This window comes from Eumetopias jubatus, unplaced genomic scaffold (assembly GCF_037043125.1).
Source record: "Eumetopias jubatus isolate StellerSeaLion01/CBP00866 unplaced genomic scaffold, mEumJub1_p1.0 scaffold_4, whole genome shotgun sequence".
NCBI lineage: Eukaryota > Metazoa > Chordata > Mammalia > Carnivora > Otariidae > Eumetopias > Eumetopias jubatus.
This window is the reverse complement of record NW_028274810.1, coordinates 8,239,989-8,262,433: the sequence shown is the minus strand read 5'-3', so window position 1 is coordinate 8,262,433 and position 22,445 is coordinate 8,239,989. Positions and strand designations below refer to the sequence as shown.

General features: G+C 36.7%; 1 protein-coding gene across 4 annotated transcripts in view; it reads left to right on the top strand.

Moving 5' to 3' along the window:
• Positions 1-22,445, top strand: part of MAN1A2 (mannosidase alpha class 1A member 2) — a 221,488-nt gene that overhangs the window by 75,935 nt on the left and 123,108 nt on the right. For all 4 annotated transcript variants that reach the window (XM_028101951.2, XM_028101952.2, XM_028101950.2 and 1 more), the window contains exon 5: positions 3,353-3,433. In XM_028101951.2, the coding sequence (XP_027957752.1) occupies positions 3,353-3,433 (81 nt within the window). The remainder of the gene's footprint in view (positions 1-3,352; positions 3,434-22,445) is intronic.

Genomic DNA, 22,445 nt, shown 5'->3' with positions numbered 1-22,445 from the left:
TTTCTCCTTCTTCCAGCCTTGTATTATGTTTGTAAAACTTCCTGTTGGCATGGCCCATAAGGGAGCCAGCAGGCTAATGAGACATGCATTTGCAGAGTTCCAATTCCAATGTATTAGGTAGGCTCTAGAAGGATAGGTGTGAACCTGAGGAAAAAAAGCTTAATAATCAACACAATCATTTACCATCCCTTTACTTCTAATCTTTCTGTGTCATGTGTTTTCGCTATATATTTTGCATGTAGTGTGTGTTTGGATTTTGTTATTTTTATCCAGTCTTGGAGTCTTTTAACTGTCAAGTTTGGAATATTTACATTTATTGTGATTATATGTATTTGGAATTGGGTCTTCCATCTTGGTTTTTCAAGCTATATTATTGTTGTACTTTTCATTGTTTTTATTTGCTCCTTCCCTTATTTTATGTTAAGTTACTTTATGTCTCTTTTTCCCTCTACTTCTTTGACATTTATACTTGTCATTTCCATTCATTCTGGGGTTGTCCTTAAAATTTTATATGTATACTTTTAAGTTTAAAATTGATCATTTCTTTTTCCTCCTTCTGAAGAACATAAGCCTCTTGAATGCTTTAATTTAGCTCATCTCCCTCTTGTCTTATGTGTAATTGTTGTCTAGCTGGTTCCAACTTGTATTTGAAACTTCCAGATTAATGAATGAATGGATGACTGACTGACTGAAAGAATAAATAAATAAATTTATTGAATGCCTTCTCAGGGACAGGCACCGTTCTGGCTTCTGTGGATTACAGTAAAGAGCAAAACAGTCTTATTTCTCCTTGAGTTTGTACTCTAGTTTTGGGAGAAAAACAGTAAAGAAATCTTCAAGTCACATATAGTATATCAGGTGGTGATAAATGCTGTGGAGAACAGTAAAGGAGAGCAAGTAGGATTGGAGCAAGTGTGGGGTTGCCATTTTACATGGGGTGGCTAGTGAAGGACTCTGTTACAGTGACATTTCTGAGAAGAGACCCAGTGGAAGCCACGTGGATATAAGGCTCTCTTATACTGGATATTATAGTGGAGTATAGTATTAGAGGTTGATTATTTTCTCTTAAGCTATGAAAGGTACAGTTCCACTGTCTTCCTGTTTCTGTTATACTATTGGAAAGTATGCTGTCAGTCTAATTTTTCACAGGTAATCTGTTTTGTTTTCCCTTTGTTTTAATCTGTTTTGCCCTGTGTTCTGTATTTCCATTACCATGTGCCCATGTGTGGATTATTCTTTAAAGGACTCATAATGTACCATCAGTCTGAGAGCTTACGTTTTTATCAATTTTGGAAGATTTGTAGTCACTACTCCTTTGAATAATGCCTGTCTTCTCTTTTGTCTCTTCTATCCCTCTAGAACTCTTATGTGTCTTTCTTGTGAGGGAAGTTCTGAATTTTACAAATAAAGAATTACATGTAATCAGATGGCGATGTGTTAATTGGGGAAGTAATGCAGGCTAAGAAAGATTAGTGATGAGGGCTTACTTCATTATTTTGTATGGTGTGTTTGGATAAGCTTCCTATTCAGAGACCTGTAGGTAGAGGGTAAGACTGACATACAGGAACGATGAGTTCGGTAATTCTAGAACAGCAAGTAGACCCATTTGGTAATAAAGTGAGTCAGCAGGACTCCTGTTGGTAGGAGATGATGTCATACAGCTAGTGGGGAATCGGAATATGTTGGGTCTTACGGTTATTTTGCTCTAATGTAACCAGTGGTCATTGTAAAAGTTTGCACACAACAGTAACTCAACCTGACTTAAAATGTAAGAGGTTCACTGTACCTACAGGGTGCTGAATAAATGGAATGTAAGGAGGGGAGGAAGGCTGAAATCAGGGAAACTGATTAGAAGGTTATTGTTTTGGTGAGTGATAGAGGCCTGCCCTCCCTCCCTCTTTCTCTGCTTCTCTCTATTTAGTGATGTCTGCTGTGTGCCCTGCAGTATGCTCTATACTGGGAATATATGAAGTAATATAAAACATATTCCTGTTGAGGATGGGATGGGATGATAGATATGTTATTAAAAAATTGCAGGAAGTAATCAGAGGGGGAGATAAACCATGAGAGACTCTTCACTATAGGAAACAAACTGGGGGTTGCTGGAGGGGAGGTAAGTGGGGGGATGGGGTAACTGGGTGATGGGCAGTAAGAAGGGCACGTAGTGTGATGAGCACTGTGTGTTATACGCGACTGATAAAGTATTGAACACTACATCTGAAACTAAGGATGTACTATATGTTGGCTAATTGAATTTAAATTTAAAAAAATTCCATATCAGAGATACATACTTGTGTTAGTAAATTATGTGTTCTGCCTGTGAATGTTAGAAACACTTCAGGATAATATATATTTCCTTTTAAATTTTGTTAAAAAATTAGTTATGGACATTATCTTTATACTAGTCAATTGTGTATATCCTGTGGATTCTTTGGTCATGTTCTCTGCCACTTCTACTTTTCTTTCCATGTATTAGAATTTTTCTCAGCAATATCTATATCTGTATCTAAATACAAACATAGACTTTATATGCTAAGGTTATTAATACTGCTATATTTGTGCCAAATTTCCTTCTGTTTTTTTTGTTTGCCTTTTAATTTTGTTCATAATTGCTTTTCCTTTTAGGTCATTCTTATTTTGGGGAAACTCAAGTCTTTCTATCATCATTTGTTGTCAGTACAGTTGATTTTATGCTTACAAAGTACCTTCTTTGTCAAGGAAGTTTGTATGTTGTCACATTTTCTTCTACTTTTTTATTCTAATTTTTCTACATTTATTTCTAAATTACTTGGACTTCATTTTGAGAGAGAGAGGTATCTGAAATGAGGATCCAAATTAATTTCTAACCTAGGAGTCAGTTTTCTCAATATTAATTGAATAATCCATCATCCTATCATTTTTTTGGTCCCTCTTTTAACATTTATTAAGTTTTTATATACATGAGGAAAAATATTTAAAATTCATGAGAAATAAAAATGGGACAGTATGCTGTAGTAACTAGAACAGAAGGAAATGGACCCAGTAGAGATACCGCTATTCCAGAATTCAAGAAGTGGAGGCTTTCATGAAGAGAGAATAGTCAAGAGGATCAAATATGTTGATAATTTCACAATAATAGGTAAATACATATAAATGATTTTGGCTAATAGGACGTTGTGGTGGCAGTAATAGAGGAGTTTCAGTAACATTAATAAATTGAAAGTGAGATTTCAGTTGCATGAGAAATGAAGATGTGGAAAATGGAAAAAGCATTCTCTGCAGGGTGTTTGTGAGAAGCATATGAAGTACTGAAAATATTTGGAAAACTCGGAAGTTTTATGTATATATGAATATTTTCAACATGTCTTCACAGAATTCAGAGGTGTCTGTGTTTGAAGTCAACATTCGATTTATTGGAGGCCTGCTTGCAGCTTATTACCTTTCAGGAGAAGAGGTGAGCCACTAAAGTGAAACATTGTTTGGGGGGAAGGGGCTCTGAATGGACTTAAATAAAATGAAAGATTTCCCTAACAACATATCATTTTTCTTAATTGTCTAATATTGAACTCATGTAAAGGTTTGCTGAGGGAACCAGATGCTTCAGGTAGAACTGTCCTTGGAAATAATTATTTTTCCATTTTGAGAATTTTAGTAAAACATAAATTCATCACAAATCCTGTCTCTGTATATACCACTTCTCCTTTGCAGGAGCTATCCTCCAGGGTTTTGCCACTGCAATTAAATTACATAATCGAAACAAGGTGGGGGATCGATTAATAAGATCACAATTACAGAATGAATCAGGAAGAATGAATATGGATCCTCCAAAGACCAAAAATTAATTATTAAAACTGCCTGTTTGGAAATCAAATGAGATTTTTTGCTATAAATTTAGAAAACCAACACAGCAACAACTCTGAATTCTCCTTTCTGGAGGTCTTGGTGTATGTAGTGTACACATAGATTGATTTGAGACCTGCTGTGATGGGGAAGTGGGTGTGGGAAATTCCTTTTTACTCAGGTGGGTTTAAAGGATAGGTTTGGAGAGTGGGAGAAAGAGAAACTAAAGGAAGAGGTTATAAGTCATTTCTCTCTTGTTTCCTGAGGAACTTCTATATTTAATTGGTTTGTTGGTCTAAATGATTATAGGAGTTCTTTGTAAATTTAAGAAAATTCATCTTTTGTTTTATGTGTTGTAAAGATGGATTTCTATGTTGTTGGTATTTAAGAAATGTTTGCCTAATCCAAGGTCACAAAGATTTTCTCTTATGTTTTCTTCTAAAAATATTAAGCCTTTACTTTTACTTTTAAGTATGTAATTCATTTTGAGTTAAATTCTATATGTGCTGTGAGATATAGGTTGAGCTTTTCTTTCTTTCCTTCTGGATATTCAAAAATTCTAGCAACTCTTGTTGAAAAGACTCACCTTTCTCTGTTTTAATTGACTTGGCGCTTCTGTGGAAATCAGTTGAGCGTATATGTGTGAGTCGACCTCTGCGCTCTCTGTGCTCTTGCTGTCTGCGTCGGTCCTTTTGCTACACTGTGTGAACTATGCTGCATTCATTATTGTGGCTTTATAGAAAGTCTTGAAGTCAGGTTGTGTGAGTCTTCTGACTTTGTTCCTTTTCAAAATTGTCTTGGCTATTCCATTTACTTTATTTTCTATTTTAGAATCAGTTTGTTGATCTCTCCAGAATATTCCATTGGAATTTTGATTGGGATTACCTTGAGTCTATAAATGAGTTTAGAGAAAATTGGTATCTTAACAAATATGGAGTCTTCCAAACCATGAATATGACATATCTATCCATTTATTTAGTCCTTCTTTAATTTTCTTCCTTGGTGTTTCTAGTTTTTAGCATATAGATATTTTATATATTTTGATAGATTTATACATATTTTATACTTTTGGTCCTATTATAAAAGGTACTGTATTTTTTATTTCAATTTCTAGTTGTTTATTGCTAGTATTTATAAATACATGGGTGCCTGGGTGGCTCAGTTGGTTGAGCGACTGCCTTCGGCTCAGGTCATGATCCTGGAGTCCCGGGATCGAGTCCCACATCGGGCTCCCTGCTCAGCAGGGAGTCTGCTTCTCCCTCTGACCCTCTTCCCTTTCGTGCTCTCTCTCTCTCATTCTCTCTCTCTCAAATAAATAAATAAAATCTTAAAAAAAAATACAATTGATGTAAAAGAAAGTTTTAATAAAGACTTAAATTTTCAGCTGGCTTAGGACATCTTGTTTATCACTGAATAACTTCCTGATGCTGTCATTTTTAAAAATATTATAAAATGTACATAACAAAATTTTTCATTTACCATTATAGTTCCGTGGTACTAAGAACAGCATTCACATTATGCAATATACAGTTGATCTTTATATTGACCTTTGTACTCTGAGATTTTTCTAAATTCAGTAATTAATTCTCGTTGCTTTTTTGGGATTTTTTTTTTTTTGGTAAACGATCATGTCATCAGTGAATAGTTTCATTTCTCTGTATAGGGAACAATTTTATTTGTGTAGTTCTTTTATTACTTTGTCTTGCCTTACATCCTTGTCTGTTTCCTGATCTTATAGGAAGAACATTTAGTCTTTCACCATTGCATGTAAATGTTAGTCATAGGTTTTTTGTTCTTGTTTTTTTTTTTTTTGACAGAAGATGGTGGTGAGGGAAAGGGAGAGAAAGAATCTTAAGCAGGTTTCACGCCCAGCATGAGGCTGACGCAAGGTTCGATCTTACCACCCTGAGATCATGACCTGAGCTGAAATCAAGAGTCCGAAACTTAATCCACTGAGCCACCCAGGCACCCTGTTAGCCATAGGTTTTTTTGTAGATGCCCTTTATTGTCTTGAAGAAGTCCCTTTCCATTCCTAGTTTGCTGAGATTTTTTATTTATTGTGGATAGATGTTGAATGTTGTCAGATGTTTTTGTGATATTCAATAAGATGATTATGTATGATTTTTTTTCTTTATCTGTTGATTTGCAGATTATATTGGTTGAAGTTTGAATGTCAAACCAGCCTTGCATTTTCAGGAAGAAACCCACTTGATCATGGGGCAATCTTTTTATATACTGCTAGGATTGATTTGATAATACATTGTTGAGAATTTTTTGCATTTATATTCATGTGGAATATTGATCTATGTGTAGTTTTAATGTCTTTGTGTGTGTTTTATATAAGAGTAATGCCGACCTCATAATATGAGTTGGAAGTGTTTCCTCTTTTTTTTTTTTTCCTTTCACTGGAGAAGTTTTTGTATAATTGATATTATTTCTTCTTTAATTGTTTGGTAGAGTATCCTTCTGAAGCCATGTGGTTGTGGAGCTTTTTGTTTCTGTTTTTTTTACCTAAGTTTTAAAACTATTTAATTTTTTTGGTAGATATAGCACTGTTCAGTTTATTTCTTCTTGAGTGGCTTTTGTAGTTTTGTAGTTTGTGTATTTCTGGGGATTTGCCTATTTCCTCTAAGTTGTGTAAACTGTTGACATAAAGGTGTTTGTAATATTCCCTTATCCTTTTCATATCTGTAGGATTATTAGTAACGTGCCCTATTTTGTCTTCTCTTTTTTTGTCAGTCTGGATACAGGTGTATTGGCATTTTTGGTTTTTTCAGATAACTTGTTTTTGGTTTTATTGATTTTTCTCTATTTCTGTGCATTCAATTTCATTTCTCCTTTGATACTTAGCTCTGTTTTCTCCTTTTTTTTCCCCTAGTTTCTTAGGTGTGGAGCTTAGATCATCAATATGATACCTTTCTTTTAAAAAAGAACAGTGCCATAAATTTGCTTCTTGGCCCTTCTTTAGCGACATCCTATGAATTTTGATATATTTTCATTTTCCTTTAATTCAAAATATTTTCTAATCTTTTCTTTCTCTTTGATTCCTGAGTTGTTTAGAAGTATATGTATTTTTGGGGCACCTGGGTGGCTCAGTTGGTTGGGTGTCTGCCTTCGGCTTGGGTCATGATCCCGGGGTCCTGGGATCAAGCCCCACATTGGACTCTCTGCTTGGCGGGAGCCTGCTTCTCCCTCTGCCTCTGCTTGCTCCTCCCCCTGCTTGTGCTCACTCTCTCTCTGTCAAACAAATAAATAAAATCTTTTAAAAAAAAAGAAGTATATGCATTTTTATATGTATATGTCTATATATATACACATATATGTATATATATATTTTAAGTAGACTTCACACCCAGTGTGGAGCTTGAACTCACAACCCTGAGATCAAGACCTGAGCTGAAATCAAGAGTCGGATGTTTAGCTGACTGAGCCACCCAGGTGCCCCAGAAATATATTTTTAAATTTTCAAGTATTTCAGGGTTTTCCACATATCTTTCTATTATTTCTAGCTTAAGTTTTTGGTAGGCAGTGAATAGAGAACAGTTCTACTGAATTTGTTGAGGTTTGTTTTATGGGTCAGAATATGGTCTATTTTAAAAAGAATGTGTACTTGAAAAGAATGTGTATTCTGTCGTGGTTTTGTTAAAATATCAATTAAGTCAAAGTGGATAATAGTGTTTCTCAGATCTTACGTAATTTTACTGATTTTGTGTCTGGTCTGTCAGATACTAGGTGAGGAGTCTGTATTTTGGAGGCCTGTTCTTAGGTATGTACACACTTAGGATTGTTTGGTCTTCTTGGTTGATCCTTTTATTGTTTTACAATTTTTCCTCTTTATCCTTGGTCACGTTTTCTGTTCTTTTTTTGCTTTTATTCTTCTAAGATTTTATTTATTTGAGAGAGAGAGAGAAAGAGAGCACGTGTGTGCGCCTGCATGAGCAGGGGCAAAGGGGAGAGGCAGAGGGAGAAGGAGAAGCAGACTCCCTACTGAGCAAGGAGCCTGACACGGGGCTCAATCCCAGGACCCTGAGATCATGACCTGAGTGAAAGGCAGATGCTTAACTGAAGTCAGACACTTAACCAACTGAGCCGCCCAGGTGCCCTCACATTCTCTGTTCTTAAATCTAGTTTGTGTAATACTGACATAGTCACTCTGGCTTTCTTTTATGTAGTGTTTGCATGGTATATCTTTTAACCTATATGTTTTTATATTTAAAGTTGGTTTTCCCGAAGAAAGCTTGACAATCTGTTTTTAATTTGTGTGTTTAAACCCTTTACATTCAGTATAACTATTGATACAGTTCATTAAATCTACCGCATTGTTAGTTATTTTCTATTTGTCCCATCTGTTCCTCATTCCTCTTCTTTTTTTCTGCCTAATTTTATATTATTTTTTGTGATTGTTTTATCTTCATGACAGACTATTCTCAATTTTTTTTTCTTTTTTTTAGTGGTTGCCCTTTTTGTTTACTGTATATCTTTAATTCATCCTAGTTCTACCTTCAGTCAGTATTATGCTGATTCACTTGTACTGTGAAAACTTTACAACTGTATATTCTTAATTCTTGTCATTCTTCTTTTATGGTGTTTTTTGTTACTGTACATTTTTTGCACTATAAACGCATAGGACATCGCTACTAATTTTTGCTTTAGGTGGTCAGTTATTATTTAGAGCTATTCAAAATAAGAAAAAAATACCTTTTTATTTTTCAGTCATTTTTGTTGGTCATTTCTCTTTGTTGGTTCAGGTTTCTGTCTGGTATCTATTCCTTTTGTGTGAAGAGCTCCCTTTAACTTTTTGTATAGTGTAGGTCTCCCGGTGGTAGATTCTCTCAGTTTCTGTTGGTCTGAAACTGTTTCTTCTTCAGTTTTGAAAAATAATTTCTTTGTGTGTATTTTTCCTTTTAACGCTTTAAAGAACTTACTGCATTAGCTTAACATTTGCATAGTTTGAGAAGTGTGCTTTAACTCTTTGTTCTTCTATATGTAATGTGTCTTTCACCCTCCTTTGTGCTTTAACTCTTTATTCTTCTATATGTAATGTGTCTTTCACCCTCCTTTGGCTATCTTTAAGATAATCTGTTCATATTTTATTTCATATGAAGACTCTTGAGTGGTTTTACTTTACTTTTTTTTTTGCTTTTGGAGGGGCAAGTAGGGCTTATTTATCTTGCTTGAGGTTCTCTGAGCTTCTTAGATGTATGGTTTGGTAGCTTTATATTTGAAAAGTTCTTATCTTTTAAAATATTTTTTTTGCCTCTTCTCCTTCTGGAATTCCAATTTACATATACATTAGACTGCTTGAAATTGTCTCTTAGCTCTTGAATTCACTATTCTTTTTTAATCCCACCCACTGCTTTTTATTCCTTGTGTTTCAGTTTGGGTAATTTTTATAGACCTGTCTTCAAGTTCACTGATCTTTTTTTTTTTTTTTTTTTGGTCAGCTCCATTGAATCTACTTTTAATTAAGCCTGTTGATGGCTTTCTCTATCTCTATTACTTTGATTTCTGAAAAATTATTTCTAGTATTTCATTTGACTTTTATAATTTCTATTTCTCGGCTACAGTTCCTCATTGTCTTCCTGTTTTCCACTTGATCCACTAACTAGGTCTTTTAACATGGTAATCAAAGTCATTTTAAATTCTCAGATTGTTTTAACCTCATCAAGCTTGGTTCGTCACTTGCTTTTTGTTTCTAGAAAGTGGGGTTTTGTTTTTGTTTTTGTTTTTGCCTTCTTAGGTATTTCATAATTTTTGACTGAATGCCAAATATCAAGTATGGGACAGTAAAGACAGGTTGATACTGTTTATGTCTGTGCTGCTAGCATCAGGGGTTCAGTCATTTTAGTCTGGAGTTGAACCACGTTTTGGTTTTTTACTGCTGAGATTACCCACGATGTGCCAGTAGTTTCAAATTCCTCTGACATTACCTTGTCATTAGAGTGCACCTGGCAGGCAAGTTTTTCTTAGCATTCTAGCTCTTCCCTCCACTTCAGGCATTTCCTGTATGCCTGCTCCTCAGAGAGGGTCTCTCTCCACCCATACCTTGTCTCCCCCCACCCATACCTTGTCTCCCCCCAGGCATGGACTATTGTTACTCTTTCTAACCTTTATGTCCATACTCTTTTCTGTTTTGATCTCTAAATATTGGCAGCCATGAATTTGTACTAATAGCTCTAATTTCAGCCCAATACCAAAAGGGTTATTCTGGTTTTCTGCCTTTTCATATTTCTCATTTTCTTTTCTTTTTTTTTTTTTTTTAAAGATTTTATTTATTTAATTGACAGAGAGAGAGGGAACACAAGCAGGGGGAGTGGGAGAGGGAGAAGCAGGCTTCCTGTCTAGCAGGGAGCCCGATGCGGGGCTCGATCCCGGGACCCTGGGATCATGACCTGAGCCGAAGGCAGTCGCTTAACCAACTGAGCCACCCAGGCGCCCCATCTCATTTTCTTTTCTGATAGTGTGAAATCTGCCCACTGTTATTCCTCATATATTTACCTACTTGCTTAGTCCTACTGTATGAAACCACTTTCCTGCCCTCACCAGGCTGCTGCCTTGTTCAGTGCATCTTCCTCACATGGACCCCTCTGGGAGTCACTCCCCTTTGCTTGGCTGGCTTCATTTTCCTCATGTTGGTCTTAGGCCCTCTCCAGACAGTGCTGCCCACCCTAGGCATACCATCTGGGCACAGAACCCTGACTTCAGGAGCTTCTGGATTGAAATATTAAATAATGAGAGGAGGAAGGAAATGGTACTATTTTGATGCCTTCAGTTTCAGATTTATTTCCAGATTAGACATTATAAGATGTCCTTGAGAAAGGAAACATTTTTTTTTTTTATACTTTCATGCTTATCTGACTATGTAGAGGAAGTACTTAATTTTGGGGGTGTAGTGACAAACTTGATTAGTTTTCATACCAAAAGGCATATGGTTCAAAATTAATTACGAACAGCTTATGAAAGAGAAGTGTCAGCCTTGGCTGTTTCATGTTAGACTCCCTATCTGAAGGTTGAAACAAAATGTTGAAATTTTGGTTGTTACTGTCTTAGGAAAACATTAAAATGCTGAAAAAGTATATAATGTTACCAGTATTTCCATTTTTGCTGTTTTTATGCATCATACTTTAAGAATAAACATTTTGAAGTGGAGGGAAGCACATATGCTTTGGAGTTTAGAGGGTCGGGTTCCTACTCTGCCTCCTTTTCATAATGATATTTGGCAAGCTGCATAATTTAAGTTTCTTCATCTATGAAAATGTCAGAGAGTTCACCTGAGAGTTGTTGTAAGGATTAAGTTATGTGAAAGTGCCTAACATAGTATCTGACTCAACAGATATTACTTTACCTTTCTTCCTCCTTTGACTTTTTCCGATGTGGTAAATATTCTGTGTTTCTAATGGGTGGGGAATCCCTTTACTTATTTTTTTTTTAATTTAAATTCTGTTAATTAACGTATAATGTATTATTTGTTTCAGGGGTACAGGTCTGTGATCTGTCAGTCTTATAATAATACCCAGTGCTCATTACAACACATATTTCCCCGATGTCCATCACCCAGTTACTCCATCCCCCCCAGCCCCTTCCCTCCAGCAGCCCTCAGTTTGTTTCCTAAGATTGAGTCTCTTATGGTTAGTCTCCCTGTCTGGTTTCATCCTATTTCATTTTTCTTTTACTTATTTAAAAGGTGACATCATAAATTAATTTCTTAGGCTTTAGTCTACTCAGGTAAGAAGTATAAAGAGAAGATGTTTTACTTTTCTGACTTTCTCATACAGTGGGATTCTGCTGACCTTTTTACTTTTCTTCTTGATCATTTTATGTTGGAATATGTGATCCATATCTGTTCTGGGAAACCAACAATAAATCTCAGGTCTGCTAAAAATAAAACATAGAACAATAATTTGAATATGACATTATTATAATACAGGATATACAGTAAATTCCTACATCTCACATAAGCCAGGAAATTAACTCTAATTTATAACTTGGCAGAGTGCCTTTCTTATATTAAGGTAGTATGTAAATAGAATAAAGAACATTTTACATGCATTCTGTTTTCTGGTACAGGAAACCAAATGAGGGTTACATGCCATCCTAACAAAGTGTTCCTCTCGCCTATTGATTTATTAATATAATAAATGTGAAACTTTATCATTTTATTTTCTCAGAACAAGGCTGTTTATATTAAATATTCACAAGTTAAAAAAATCTTAATGATTTATTATGTTTACTTGATGTTAGCCTCTAATATATGGCATTTCTGTTATAGGATTGTCTCATTTTTTTTTTAATGGTTATCAAAGTGGTATCCCTTCCTTAGTAAGATAATAACATAATTTATGTGGATAACTGCGTCTGAAATCTGTCAGATAAAATAGAGAAATGGTTATGTGGAGTTTAATACATGTTTTATAGATAATAAAAAAGTAAAAGCAACAGGAACAAAATCTTTCTTTACTAAACACAAATGTACTCTGTTGCCTGTAGTGTAAGATGGTTTCTGATTAAGTTTAGGGATATTTTCTAAGACAAATACAGTAGTCTCTTTTGACCCAGATATTTCCTGGTTTAAATATTAGTCATTATTGTCCTTACTGCACTAATTCTCATTTTGTTTTTGGAAAACCTGATATTGCTCCATAAATTGCTATTTCCATTGAAAATTTGAGCTCTTCATTCTCTGTAGATGTGCTGGTAATTGGGCAAAACAGTCCACTAAGCTTTACTGACTCAGATAACATTTTTAAATACACTCTCCAACATATTCCTGTTAAATGTGTGAGTTCGTCTATACATCTGTACACATTCTTACATGTTTAAAGTTATAGCCAGTACCAGTCATAGTTGACAGTTATGGTTGTGATTATTGGTTTGTCAGATCAGAAGGCAGAGTTTGGAGCTACCACAGGAGATAGAAATTAGGAGTGAAATCCAGGATAGGAGGGAACCACAGAGGAGAAGCTCAAAATTCTGCATACATGAAACTATATTTAGACCACATTGTTTTATTTCCTATGTGTTTATAGACCTCTACCATAATTTTCTGCCTAAACTAGACTAACCCTTCCACATTCTCTGTCTGATAAAGAACTTCAGGGCCCAGCTCAAAGATTATTTTGTTTATTTTAAGCAACTTTACATACAGTAGAGTAATTTACATACAGTAAAATGCCCTCACTTTAAATAGGATGTAATTAAATGTATAGTTTAAATTTTAACAAATGGGTGATAAGCTGTTGGAGGGCATACAGATGATACAACTTTTTGGAAAATAATTTGGTGGTGTCAAGTAAACATTTAAAATATAAAATTCTCCTTGACCTGGTAACCTGCCTCTAGGGATATATTATCTAAAAGTAACAATGTGGATACATAAGAAATATTTAGAAGTATATTTTGTTGCAATAGTGTTTTTAGTAGCCAATGTTTGAAAAGACCGGAATTCATCTAGAGTGGAATGTTTGAATAAATTAATACATCTCTCAGTTGTACAACTGTGAACATAAGTTTGATATATTTTATCTAGGAAAAATATGCTTAACATATTCAATGACAAAAGCAAGTTATAGACTAATAGTTGTAGTGTGGGGGGTGTATGTGTGTGTGTGTGCCTGCCTGTGTGTGTGTGTGTATGCTATTCATCTAGTTAGTTAGCCATTGTAGTATTTGGGGCACGAAATAATGGCAGCTTGGACGCAGATGGGTTGTAGAGATGAGAGATTAAATGATTTCAAGGGATTTGGGAAGTAGATTCCAAAAGATTGGGTGATACTTTGGAAGGGGGGATGAGGCAGAAGGAGGAGTTGGTCCTGTCTCCAGTTTCAGGGTTTTGGTACTGATGGCGAGACAGTTATTTGAAATTACACACTTTTTTTTTTTTTTAAGATTTTATTTATTTATTTGAGAGAGAGAGAGAACGAGAGACAGCACGAGAGGGAAGAGGGTCAGAGGGAGAAGCAGACTCCCTGCTGAGCAGGGAGCCCAATGCGGGACTCGATCCGGGACTCCAGGATCATGACCTGAGCCGAAGGCAGACACTTAATGACTGAGCCACCCAGGCACGCTAGAAATTATGCACTTTAAGAACATTAAATTGGGAGTGGAAGATCATCAATTCATTTTAAGTATTTTGAGTTTGAGGGGATTTTGCTACATTTATGTGGGAATAGGTAGTAAACAGATGTAATGGAGCTGGTGCTTATTTTAGAAGTCTTGTTGAGAAATATAAACGTGGGAGTCAGTTGCTCTGTACCTGATAATTGAAAGCAAGCACATGTGAAGTTGCTCTAGGGGGACAATTTAGGATAGGAAGATAGAGAGAGGAATCAAGCCTGGAGGAACACAGCCTCAAAGGTCAGATATGAGGAGGAAGAGTCAGTGAAGGAGGTAGGGAGATTGTGGGGTTACTGAACACAAGGGGAGAAAGCATTTTAAGAAGGAACTGGTCGATTGCTGGAGTGTTGGGGGGTGGGAGGGATGGGGTGGCTGGGTGATAGACATTGGAGAGGGTATGTGCTATGGTGAGTACTGTGAATTGTGCAAGACTGTTGAATCACAGACCTGTACCTCTGAAACAAATAATACAGTATATGTTAAAAAAAAAAAAAAAAAGATAGCAGGAGGGGAAGAATGAAGGGGGGAAATCGGAGGGGGAGGCGAACCATGAGAGAGGATGGACTCTGAGAAACAAACTGAGGGTTCTAGAGGGGAGGCGGGTGGGGGTATGGGTTAGCCTGGTGATGGGTATTAAAGAGGGCACGTTCTGCATGGAGCTTTGTTATGCACAAACAATGAATCATGGAACACTACATCAAAAACTAATGATGTAATATATGGTGATTAACATAACAATAAAAAATTAAAAATAATAAAAAAGAGAGAGAGAAGCTAGTAGGAAGGGAAAAATGAAGGGGAGGAAATCGGAGGGGGAGACGAACCATGAGAGAGGATGGACTCTGAGAAACAAACTGAGGGTTCTAGAGGAGAGGGGGGTGGGGGGATGGGTTAGCCTGGTGATGGGTGTTAAAGAGGGCACATTCTGCATGGAGCACTGGGTGTTATGCACAAACAATGAATCATGGAACACTACATCAAAAACTAGTGATGTAATGTATGGTGATTAACATAACATAATAAAAAGAAAAGAGAAGGAACTGGTCAGTAATGATCTGTGCTCAAATGTGTGACTAATTATTAGCAAGATCAAGTTCAATGAAGTGATGGGACAGAAGCCATGTTGGAATAGGATGAGGAGTGAGTGGGAGGAGAGGAAATGGATACAGTAAATTGGACAGTTTTGTAAAAATTGGAAAGATACTTCTGTTATTATGTTAGTAGCAGGAAAAGATAGAATAAAAATGTACTTAGCAGTTGTACGTCCTTAGAACAAAAAGGATGGAAATATATCAAAATATTAAGAATATTTGGTTCAGAATACAGGAACTGTGTATGGTTTTAGAAATTTTCATTTTCCTCATTTTAAAATATATAACAAAATATGAATTATTTATTTATCAGTCAGGATCCAGTTAAGAGACAAAGCATGGGCACCTGGGTGGCTCAGTTGTTAAGCGTCTGCCTTCGGCTCGGGTCATGATCCCAGCATCCTGGGATCGAGTCCTGTGTCGGGCTCCCCGCTCAGCAGGAAGCCTGCTTCTCCCTCTCCCACTCCCCCTGCTTGTGTTCCCTCTCTGGCTGTCTCTCTCTCTCTGTTGAAAAATAAATAAAATCTTTAAAAAAAAAAAGAGAGACAAAGCATGCCAATATTTGAACAGAGAGAATTTAACATACAGATCATTAACTAGGCACAAAGTCACCTAGTTAAGTGCTAGATTAAAAAGAATGTTCTAAAGTATCATGGAGGTGGCTCTTACAGGAAGCAACCAGGGCTGAGACTGAAGGTTAGAAACCATAAGAGGAAGGACTAAGCAGAGCTGAAATTCAGACCTCTGATGAAAGTGTGCTGTCACGTTGGTGCTCTTGCTGCTGTCTTTCCAGTGAGGGTTAAGGGTCATGAAGCTGGTTCTGCTAGCATCAGAAAAAGGGGATTTAGCTGCTGCTACAGGAAGGCAGTGCTGCTGCTGATGTGAAGGGTTAGGAAAGCAAAACACCATAGTGCCTGAGTATCCCTGCACACTTTTGCCAGGAATACCAAGGGTATAAGGCCTTGACTGCTCTTTACCCAGGTTGTTAGGGTTATACTTGCAGGGATGAATTAAGGTCATCAAATCAGCTTGCTTTCACTTACTATAAAAGAGATTCTCTAAACTCAGTGTTGTTTTCTGCAACACAACCCACCACGTGTGCAGGAATCCACCACGGACTCTTTGGATCATCCCTCCGAGATCTAGGTGGGGGTGAGGGTGGTGCGGGTACAGGCAGTGAAGATTAACTCAAATCTTTGGCTGATACTTTGCTGTGAATAATATAGTCCTCTGGTCTCTGACCCAGCAGTCAGAGATATTTATGGCTCTGTGGATATTCATGAAAATGTGGTATGCTAACTTGTTAGCTCGTAAATAGAATAAATCTTAGATTTCATTATGAGCTTGAGAATATTGTTTGCAGGCTCATTTTGAGGGAGAGGTGTGTGTGAATATGTTTCTACCTCTTTGTTAACCTGCAGCTTTGTAGTAACTTTCACTTGATCCAGAGGAACACCTGTCTAGCCTTCAAGGATGTTCATGGTGAAGATGAAAAGTCATCCAGAATGCAATACAGAGTCAAAGAGAAAAATTAAGAAAAAGAGTTGAGATATAAAATAGTAAGAGGTTTCAAAGAATGTTTAGTAGGAGTTTTAGACGAGTTTAATGGAATAAATGATAGAGAATAAAAATTTGAAAAGATATCAAGAATAAGGAGGAAATATTAAAAGCTACTAAAGAGAAAGGGCTGATTACTTACAAAAGGATAACAGCTGACAGCAGAGTGCTCAGTAGCAATAGGCGCCCGAAGATGCTGGAGTGCTATCTTTAGATCGCTAAGATAAAATAACTGCCAACTCAGATTTTTATATTAGCCAAACTGTCATTCAGAAGGGAGGATGTAAGGTACAGGACAAAGATATGTGCAATGAATTAGTCAAATACCTTGAGGAGTTTAATTGTTGACTACAAAAAGTAAGATTAAATAATACAAGGTGTAGGAATGTCTTTGTCTACATTTGTGTCTATATCAAGATGTCGGTAATCTAGACATCTGTATCTTTATCCAATTAGTGAAATTGTCAAGCAAGAACATGGACTCTGGAGCTAGACTGCCCAGGTTTAAACTCAGCCTTACCATTGACTGGTTGGATGACCAGTCAAATTAACTTACTTGTTTTATTTTTTATTTTACTTTTTTTTAAAGATTTTATTTATTTATTTGACAGAGACACAGCGAGAGAGGGAACATAGCAGGGGGAGTGGGAGAGGGAGAAGCAGGCTTCCCAAGGAGCGGGGAACCGGATGTGGGGCTCGATCCCAGGACCCTGGGATCATGACCTGAGCTGAAGGCAGACGCTTAATGACTGAGCCACCCTGGTGCCCCAACTTACTTGTTTTAAACCTCAGTTTCCTATTCTGTAAAATGGGAGTAACAGTATTTATCTCATTGGGTTGTTGTGAGAATTAAATGGGTTAGTATATATGTGTGTCATTATCATTGTCATCATCCCAACATTTCTGTAGAATATCTTAAGAAGGTCTTAAAACCTTTGCATGTTAATGTCAGACATTTTGGGGATATGGGGTTGGTATGGAAGAGAAAGAAGATAGTTACTTGTTTATTATAAATCTCAGGCATTCAACAGGCAACAAATGGGGTAGATATGTGAGAGCACATGTGTGTTTACACACATATACATACACGTACACTCACTGTTATTGAGAAGCACTAAGGAGAGAAGTAGAACATGGAAGGGGATAAAAAGGTTTTAGTTTCAAATAAGATGGTCAAGGAGTATGTGCGAGGTTTACATTTGTATAAAGACCTGAAGGAGATAAGAGAGAGCCATGAGAATGGCTTCTCCTGAAGGAGAAGAGAGAGCCTTTTTAAAGAGCATTTAGTTGAAAGGAACAGCAAATGAAAGGACACTGAAGCAAAAGCATAACTGGCATTCTTAGAAAACAACAAAAATGGTTAGTAGGGCTGAAGTAGGTTGCTGGAAGGGAAAGGAAGGAGAGAGTGAGGCATAGAGGTCATAGGTTCATCGCTTATAAAGATATATAGCCTCTTAAAGGACTTTTACTCTGAATGAGATGGGGAGTCATTTGAGCATTCTGAACTCTTCACTTCGACATTCTAACTCTGCTAGGTTAAAAACAGGCTGCACAGGAGTATTACATTACTAATTAAATTCAATAAAGAAAACAAAAGCACCCATGGATTCTTTTTTTTTAATTTAAATTCAGTTAATTAACATACACTGTATCACTGGTTTTAGATGTAGAGGTCAGTGATTCATCAATCTTATATAATATGCAGTGCTCATTACATCACATGCCCACCTTAATGCCCATCACCCAGTTCCCCCATGCCCTCTACCCACCTCCCTCCCCTCCAGCAACCCTCAGTTTGTTTCCTATGATTAAGAGTCCCTTATGGTTTGTCTCCCTCTTTGATTTCATTTTGTTTTATTTTTTTCTCTTTCCTTATGAACTTCTGTTTTGTTTCTTAAATTCCACATGAGTGAAATCATATGATAATTGTCTATCTCCGATTGACTTATTTTGCTTAGTGTAATACCCTCTAGTTCCATCCACGTCATTGCAAATGGCAAGATTTCATTTTTTGATGGCTGTTTAATATTCCATTGTGTGTATACCACATCTTTTTTTTTTTTTTTTAAAGATTTTATTATTTGACAGAGAGTGACACAGCGAGAGAGGGAACACAAGCAGGGGGAGTGGGAGAGGGAGAAGCAGGCTTCTCACCGAGCAAGGAGCTTGATGTGTGGCTCGATCCCACGACGCTGAGATCATGACCTGAGCCAAAGGCAGACGCTTAATGACTGAGCCACCCAGGCACCCCTGTATACCATGTTGTCTTTATACATTCATCTGTCGATGAACATCTGGGCTCTTTCCATAGTTTGGCTATTGTGGACATTGGTGCTACAAACATTGGGTGCAGGTGCTCCTTTGGATCACTACATTTGTCTCTTTGGGGTAAATACCCAGTAGTGGAATTGCTGGGTTGTAGGGTAGCTCTATTTTCAACTTCTTGAGGAACCTCCATGCTGTTTTCCAGAGCGGCTGCACCAGCTCGCATTTCCACCAACAGTGTAACAGGGTTCCCCTTTCTCCACATCCTCATCAACAAGTCATTTCCTGACTTGTTAATTTTAGCCATTCGGACTGGTGTGAAGTGGTATCTCATTGTGGTTTTGCTTTGTATTTCCCTGATGCTGAGTGATGTTGAGCATTTTTCATGTGTCTGTAGGCCATTTGTATGTCTTTGGAGAAGTATCTGTTCATGTCTTCTGCCCATTTCTTGATTGGATTATTTGTTCTTTGGGTGTTGAGCTTGGTAAGTCAGTTTTGGATAGATTTTGGATACTAGCCGTTTATCTGATATGTTATTTGCAAATATCTTCTCCCATTCTGTCGGTTGTCTTTTCGTTTTGTTGACTGTTTCCTTTGCTAGCTAGCACCCGTGGATTCTAATATCCCTCCTCACGAATCTGCAGTGGTTCTCTGTGTTTTCGGTTATGTTACTTTAAGTTTCATCGCTTTTATTTTAAAGCTTTTTGTAATTTTGCCACATTGTATCCATTTAACCCCATTTCTTCCAGTTCTTCCACACCTAGGAATAATTCTTCCAGTCCTAATTCTTTTAAACCTAGAACCAGTTTTAGCATAGTTCCATCACCTACCATTTTTTTCTGGTAAAAATAACTGGAAGATTTTACATGATGGACGTTGAACACATAAAAGTTTTTTCTGTAAATAACTGAAATGTTGTAGAAGTCTTAATACTATTGAGCCTCTTAAACATACATAATTGAGTTGCTCTCATCTTATCCATCAAGAATCGTAGTAAAATTGGCAGAATCTGTTTTACCTTGTGATTTATTACAGGGTACTGACTAGTTAACTGAATCTTGGGGAGGGCCATGACATGAAGCTTTTTTGTTATATATCTTGGAACCATGCAGTCAGGAGAAATGCCCAAGCATGCCATACCATGTATCTAATCGATTGCCTTTATTGCCCACATGGTCTCTGTGAAGATGGGGACCAGTCACTAGAACTTCCGTTAGAGCCACGACAGAAGAATCAGATAGCTCCACCATGATGTTTGCAAGGCCACTGCCTCAGATCCCTTACTTCTTCCTTCCAAATACTGTGTGTTTACGTATGCTTGGCAATGCCTGTGCCATATGTTGAACCATAGGTGGAGTGGACTCTGGGAAATGTTAGGCAGTTTTCCATCCTCTGCAGTGTTTGAAGGTGTGCTTGAAAGGAGATTTGAATGAGTGTTGAGTATCTACTGCATTTATAATAAAAGTAATGAAAATAAAAATGACACCAGAGTCTCCTTTTTCAACTGTAGATCTTCCTTGACTTACAGTGGAGTTACCTCCTGATAAACCCATTAAAGTTGAAAATATTGTAAATTGAAAATGCATGTAATACACTTAATCTACTGAGCATTATAGCTTAGCCTAGCCTACCTTAAATGTGTTCAGAACACTTCCATTAGCCTACAGTTGTGCAAAATCATAACACAAAGCCTATTTTATAATGGTGCTGAATATCTCTGTAATTTATTGAATCCTATACTGAAAGCGAAAGACAGAATGGCTGTGTGGCACAGAATGGTTGGAACTATATTGGATGTTTACCTTCATGATCCCATGGCTGACTGGGACCTGTGGTTCCCTGCCTAGCCTGGGAAAAGATAAAAATTTATAGTTGGTTTCTACTGAATGCATATCACTTTCACACCACTGTAAAGTTGAGAAATTGTGAAGTGTTCATCATTAAGTTGGACCATTGTAAATTGAGGCCTGCATGAGATTGGCAGCAATCAAAAGTTTGCTAACTTTTGTGTTAACAAGAACACAGGGGAATGGCTACTCGCACATTCCAGTAAGAATATAAATTAGTAAAACGCGTGGAAGACAAAATGGCATTAACTGTCAAAATTACAAATGAATATGCCCATTGATACTTCAGTTCCCATTTTGGAATTTATCTTATATAGTCACATAGTTTGGAAACATATTTCTGTCATGTAGGGGACTGACTAAATAAATTCCAGTATATCCATACAAGGAGAAATTCTGTAGCCACTAAGGAGAAGGATGTGGTAGACCTTTGTAGACTGATTTGGAAAGATCTCCAAGGTACAGTAAAGTGAAAGAAGCAAATTCAGAATAGAGCGAATGCTATTCCATGTTTGAAAGAGACAGAGACAAAAATGTGTGTGTGTGTGTGTGTGTGTGTGTGTGTGTAAACTGTAACAGAATTTCCATTTCTGGGAGGGTCAGAAAATGAGGATTTGATGTGACAAGGCTAGGAACCATGCACATCACGGAACTGATTTAACGCAAAATATTTACTAGATATTTAAGAAACTGATAGCTGTTTGCATTGTAGAAGAAAGTGGGGTTGAGGAATAGGACTGGAAAAGAGACTTATTTTTTTTTTACTTTGATACATTCTGGATTTTGCATGCCAAAAAATAATGTGTTTTAAATTAGCTGTTGCTTCTATCTATATAAAATATGTTTCTGAAAATAGGTTATGTAGGGCTATGATTTATCATTAAAGAGTTTGTATATTTGTGAATAAATTAAGATAAACACACTAAGGAAATTTTTCTCAGTGATATTAATATTAGGGTGTTGTGTTGGGGGGAACGGTGTACTATAACTGGTTAGTATATATGTTATCTGTTATTAATAGTACAAAGTAGGTGAAAATTAGAAAATATCTTTTGGAAATTTACTCCTGGAAGTGCAGTGAGAATGCTTTCTACTTAGAAAGTGTTTATGTTTGTAAGTCATTTTACCATTTCGACTATTAGTTTTTTTTTTAAAGATTTTATTTATTTATTTGACAGAGAGACACAGCGAGAGCCGGAACACAAGCAGGGGGAGGGGGAGAGGGAGAAGCAGGTCTCTCGCTGAGCAGGGAGCCTGATGTGGGACTTGATCCCAGGATCCTGGGATCATGACCTGAGCCAAAGGCAGACGCTTAACAACTGAGCCACCCAGGCGCCCTCGACTATTAGTTTTTATATGTAGAAAAGATGTAATATAAAAATGTGTGATTAATAAATCCATGATACTAATATTAGGTAAGAACTTAGTCCCTTTGTCTTCGTGGTAAACACAAGCAGTACTACTGTTCACTATATAATGTAACTTGGCTTTTCTAACATAAATGTTAATATGGAGAGAACAGTTTACATTTGCTTTTCTGAATTAATGAGATGAATATGAGAAAATTATTAAAACTTTAATCTTAAATTGTTACATTTTTCATTGAGACCTTTGTGTCAAAGTAGGTATTCAAGGAAATGGTAAATTGTTGGAAGTAGGAGAATATCTAATTAAAAGTTCTGCTAAAAGGTTTTGCCTCATTTAAGGAATCTTGCAAAACAACATCATATTTCTTTGTCAGCTTGCACATATT